At 55.1% G+C, this 5,617-nt stretch overlaps 1 protein-coding gene across 1 annotated transcript in view; it reads left to right on the plus strand.

The window, feature by feature from the left end:
• The window catches only part of PRIMA1 (proline rich membrane anchor 1), a 64,255-nt gene extending 63,266 nt beyond the window's left edge, over window positions 1-989 (plus strand). The window contains exon 5 of the mRNA XM_006165405.1: window positions 721-989. Coding sequence (XP_006165467.1) covers window positions 721-823 — 103 coding nt within the window. The 3' untranslated portion in view covers window positions 824-989. The remainder of the gene's footprint in view (window positions 1-720) is intronic.
• The last annotated feature ends 4,628 nt before the right edge of the window (window positions 990-5,617 follow it).

Below are 5,617 nucleotides of genomic sequence, written 5' to 3' on the forward strand. Positions count from 1 at the left end.
AACCCCTTAGCCGCAAAACCTCTCAAAAAAAAAAAAAAAAAGTCTCTTCCTCAGCCTCCCCAGCCCCCTGTATATGGAAGAGGAATGGGTCTTGGGACTCAGTGGCCTCAGATGTGAGCTTCAAACGTCCCAATGTGAGGTGTTGGAGAACCGCTGGTATAGACTAACTACTGTCATTAACTTAACCACTATTACCATCACCACCACCCTCACCACCATTACCACCTCTCCCACTAACACCTCCGCCGGGACGTCAGCCCACACCACATCACTGCCATCGCCGTCCCATGCGCAACGTCACAACGCCACTGCCTTTGAGTACACGGAGGCGGGGCTGCCCAGGCCAGCCACTAGACCCTCTTCTAATACTCTGCGCCCAGACGTTCATCTTCATACCCAGCTGCTCATAATCAAAGAGACCAATCCAAGCCTGACGTATATTCCAGAACAGTCCCAGTTCATGCCTGCTGTCCCTGCTTCGTTACTAATAGCTCCCCTCTTTCACTCTAACCGTGCCTTGCTTTACGTGACAAAGACACCCTGGTCACCCTAGTTATGATCACATCCGGCTCTGATTGGGCCACCAAGGACCAGCAGCCTAAGGATGCTAACCCAGAGCAGAGCCTGGTGGGCATACTTTGGGGACAATCAGGGAGAGCGGAAGCTCCGCCCCCCATGTCATTCATAACTAATGATGTCCCCACCCCTCCAATCCTCCAGGAAACCACTGAGAAAAGACGAAAATGGCACCAGTGTGGCTGAGTACCCCATGAGTTCCTCTCAGAGCAACAAAGGGGTGGACGTGAACAACGCAGTGGTGTGAGTCTGCAGGCCCTGGACCCACTGGCCAGAGGGACACCTTGGTGGCACTAGTGGACATGGGAAAGCAGGTGGACACGAGCTGACACTGGGCTCGTCCAGGACTTCCTTGCCTTGCAGGCCTCCAGCCTCCCGAAGGAGAAACCATCCTCTTCCCAGGCTTGCCCTGGTGCAGCACATCGGCTGTCATACCTTCCTCCTCTTGTGTTTGATCGGCTCGTGTCCCCAGCTGCTGCCTAAAGCACGTGCTCTGACAAAGCAGGGGGCTCTGTCTGTCTGCCGGGCGGGGAGGCATCCCCCTTTAGCCAAAAGAAAGCTGATTCGGGGCCCACTCTGCTGCCTCAAACCTCTCCTCCTCCCAGGAGGCCTACCTGCTTCTCTGTAGATGTTCACGTTCCCAACAGAAGCCATCAGCACAGCCATGAGACAGACGTCCCCTTTCAAAGGTGCTTCCCACTCATCTGCCCATCACCCCGTCTGGAATAGTCTTCAGTCTGCAGGGCCTGCCTTCTTCCTCCTGTCCCCCAATGCCCCGACACCCCAAGCCCTTGGCTCCTGCCTGCCTGCCACAGAGAGCTGTGAGCCTGGCTTGCAAAACCCTCTCCTGAGCAGACAACAGGGCTCATTTGCACTCGGGGGCTGTGTCTGACCTCGGCAAAGCTACTCCCTGAACCCTGGGCTGAGTGCCATTGGGGAAAACCGGAGGCCACCGCCCCTGCCCTCAGACGGACTCCCACCCCTGCCGCCACAGGAACCGATGCATCTGTGTGAGCCAGGCCCTGCCCCATCCGGCAGAGGCCCCTCTTCGTGCCAAACTCACTGGGGCACTCTGTGCCAGGTGACCCTAACCCGGTGCCAGGTCTCCCCCACAATCCCAAGGCCTGACGTCTTCAGACCTTCTCCTGAGCACTTCCCAGTTCTGCCCTCATCCACAGTAAGTGGGGTTCTTCCCATGGCTCCCCATAAATGTCTCTTTCCATGGTCCGATGCTGTAAAAGTGCTGAGCCCTTCGAAGTGGTTGGAGGATGGAGGGAAGAAGGGGAGGGGAGGAGAGCAGCCCCCAGGCTGGTGACCCTTACCCAGCGGTGTGCATGCAGGTGGTTGCCTGCCCCATGGGGCACACCACTGGGCCTAAGCAGGTTTGGATACTCCTGACCCCAAGGCTCCCCTCGACACCCCGACCCATTGGTGCAGAAGGAACCAAAAACATTTAAGGGAGGGATTTAGTTGAGAGGACCCAGCTTGCCTCCTATACCCCCACTGTACTTCCTGGCCAGTTTGGCTACAGGGGAGACTTTTAAATCCGGGAAAGACTGAGAAGCATGAAAACCAGCCCCACTGGGGCTGAATCTTGTCCCAAAGCCCCTGTGCCCCCAAAGCTGCCTAACTTTGTGCTGCTCTGGGTCAGCAGTGCAGGCTGAGAACAGGCCCGGGGTGTGCCCTCCCGAAAGGTTTTTTTCTTCTCCCTTTTCCTTCTTAGGATTGGGATTTGGATTTGAGTTCTGCTCTCTCAGAGCACCTTGGCATTGGCCAAGTGCCCATGATGGCCTTCATCATAGCTGCCCCGCCCCCTGCCTGGCAAGCACTTGCCCCTGCTCTTGGCATGCAGAGCTGGGGACAAGCAGGCTGGAGGATGGGGGGTCAGCTGCAGGGCAGGCCGAGCAGCCTGGCAGAGCCAGCCCAAGGCAACTCCCACACCCACAGCCTCCTGGTGCCTGCTGACACCCAGCCCTAAAGACACACCACCTAGGCTTCCCCCCTGAGCATGTACCCCAGCCGTGGGCCAGTCACAAGCTCAGAAGTGAGCAGAGGGCACTCTGGCCAGAGGGGATGCTCTTGGCTTGGGGGTTCTGGAGTGCAAGGGCAGCTCAGGGGTGCTGGACACAGCCCGGCCTTCCACACACCCACTGGGTCCTATCACCATGACCTTGATTAGACCTAGGACGCCTGGGTTTTGCACTTAGCTTAATTGTCCAGCTCCAGGTGAGGGCCCTGGCAGGAACCACAGCCGAGTTATTCATCATGCCCAGGGCCTGGGCCTCCTTCCCTGAGCCAGGGCTCCAGTTTATGGGGAAATCGCCTTCACAACTAGTCAATGAAAAGCAAGGGAAGCCCCAGTTTTGCTTGTTTGTTTTTTGTTTTTCTGAAAGGATTCACTTGAGAATATCGCCCCTGCCCCAACCTAGAAACAGCCACTTGGAAGACATGTCTCATGGCATCATGAGAGTTCACCAGCTTTTTAGCTGATGAGACTGAAATTTACATAAAACTGCGCCAGCCTAGCATTTGAACTCTGACCTTTTATTTAAAGTGAACCTGCAACTCCTAAATACAGACCAATCATCAGACTAGTGCAGCTCTGAAGTGAGATGAAAATTTCCTCAAATATCAATAGATATTTTCAGCCGGTTCAGATTGGAGCTCAGTGACATATAGAATCTTCCAGCGTTTTCAGGCGTTCCTAAGCAACTTCTAAAGGAAGTTTTGGAAGAAAGACTAATAGTGTTAAGAATATAGACATATATATATTATATAGTTATATATATTTAAAGAGCTATCTACATATGTACAATTACTATACTCTGCATCTGTACGAAGTATGATTTGAACAGCCCGGGTAGTGTGAGATATGTAATGCATGAATGTAAATACCCTGAAATCTGCCTTCTTAGCCACACGCCGTGTGTGTAGGGGAGACGACTCGTTCCTAGGCGTTCTGTCCCAGTGGACAGATACACACGTCCACGCTGTCTTGTCCACTTACGAGCCGCTCATGTCGATTTCATGCCGAGACTTTTGTACAGGAAGCAGGACCGGCAGCATCAGGGGTGTGCTGTCTGCTGCCTACCAGGAGGGAAGCACCATGACTTTTTTATTTTCAATAAAAATATACTTATAAAGATGGCTATCGGTTGTCATGCGTAAGGGGTGAGGGTGAGCAGGCGTGGTCTGTCAGTGAGGCCCTGCTCTAAACCCAGGGCTGCGCTGGGTACCTCGCATGCGTTATTTCTGTATTGCTGGACCTTAATAGCCCAAGGTTGGTATTTATGGGGATTCCTAAGGCCAGTCCTGTCACCTCCCGCCCACCATCTTGATCCTTGACTTAACTAAGAGTAGAGCGACAACCTTCCCAGTTTGTCTGGGACTGAGAACTTTTCCTGAACTCAGGACTTTCAGGGTTAAAACCAGAAACACTTTGGGGAAACAGAACGAGATGGTCACGCAAATTTGACAAGTGCTCGCGGAATCAAGGAGCGAGAATCAGCTAGCAGCACTGAAGAGGACCTTGGGGGGTAGGGGACCCTGTGGCCAGTGCTGAGCTGCCTTCTATGTCCAGGGCTGAGTCAGACCACAGTACCAGCAGATGGGCCTGCAGCATCTCCCAACTGGACCAGCCACATACAGGACGGTGGTTTGCACTGCAGTGGGGCCCAAAGAGCAGAGGACCTGCTCAGGGTCCCCTGCCTGTCCCTAAAGGGAGGAGAGTACGAGCCACCTGCTGGCCATTCTCCCCTTCTAACTTCAGCGCTGGGTGAACCTCACTGGAAGCGCCATCTTTCTTGAAAGAGAGGTTTTCTCTAATGGCCCAGAGGGACGTGGGAAGAGAGAACTCCTGGCCCTGTAGCTCTGTGACCCCCATTTTAGGAGTGAAGAGACGGGTCAGAGGTCAAACGTGATGGCCAAGACCGTGCAGCAAATGGATGGGACAGGGTTTGAACCCAGGCTGGGTGCCTTCAATGCTAGTTGCCAGTCGGTTGAGGGGGCCCCAACCTAAACAAACCCTTGACTCCATGCCCAGCTGCCAACAGAGGACATGGCAGAGAGCAGCAGTCCTGTGTGTAAGGCTAGTCCACTTGTGCAGGGTACTGGGAACTGGGGTCCACGGCCAGCCCGGGGATAGGGGATCAGTCCAGCACACAGGCACCAGGAGCCATTGGCACAGAGCACAGGGTCAGAGCCCCTAGGTGCCACGTCCATCTCTCTGCCTTGCATCCCTAGGGCCACTGGCCTTTGTTCAGCTCCAACAACCAACACAGCAAACTGCCCTGACCCATGAAAGCGCCATGTCTTGGCCCCGGCAGATGGCCCTGCAGCCTCCCCCAACGGGCCCAGCCACATACAGGACGGTGGTTTGCACTGCAGTGGGGCCCAAAGAGCAGAGGACCTGCTCAGGGTCCCCTGCCTGTCCCTAAAGGGAGGAGAGTACGAGCCACCTGCTGGCCATTCTCCCCTTCTAACTTCAGCGCTGGGTGAACCTCACTGGAAGCGCCATCTTTCTTGAAAGAGAGGTTTTCTCTAATGGCCCGGAGGGACGTGGGAAGAGAGAACTCCTGGCCCTGTAGCTCTGTGACCCCCATTTTAGGAGTGAAGAGACGGGTCAGAGGTCAAACGTGATGGCCAAGACCGTGCAGCAAATGGATGGGACAGGGTTTGAACCCAGGCTGGGTGCCTTCAATGCTAGTTGCCAGTCGGTTGAGGGGGCCCCAACCTAAACAAACCCTTGACTCCATGCCCAGCTGCCAACAGAGGACATGGCAGAGAGCAGCAGTCCTGTGTGTAAGGCTAGTCCACTTGTGCAGGGTACTGGGAACTGGGGTCCACGGCCAGCCCGGGGATAGGGGATCAGTCCAGCACACAGGCACCAGGAGCCATTGGCACAGAGCACAGGGTCAGAGCCCCTAGGTGCCACGTCCATCTCTCTGCCTTGCATCCCTAGGGCCACTGGCCTTTGTTCAGCTCCAACAACCAACACAGCAAACTGCCCTGACCCATGAAAGCGCCATGTCTTGCTCTGGGG

The sequence above is a fragment of the Tupaia chinensis genome, unplaced genomic scaffold (assembly GCF_000334495.1).
Source record: "Tupaia chinensis unplaced genomic scaffold, TupChi_1.0 Scaffold143913_1, whole genome shotgun sequence".
Lineage (NCBI taxonomy): Eukaryota > Metazoa > Chordata > Mammalia > Scandentia > Tupaiidae > Tupaia > Tupaia belangeri.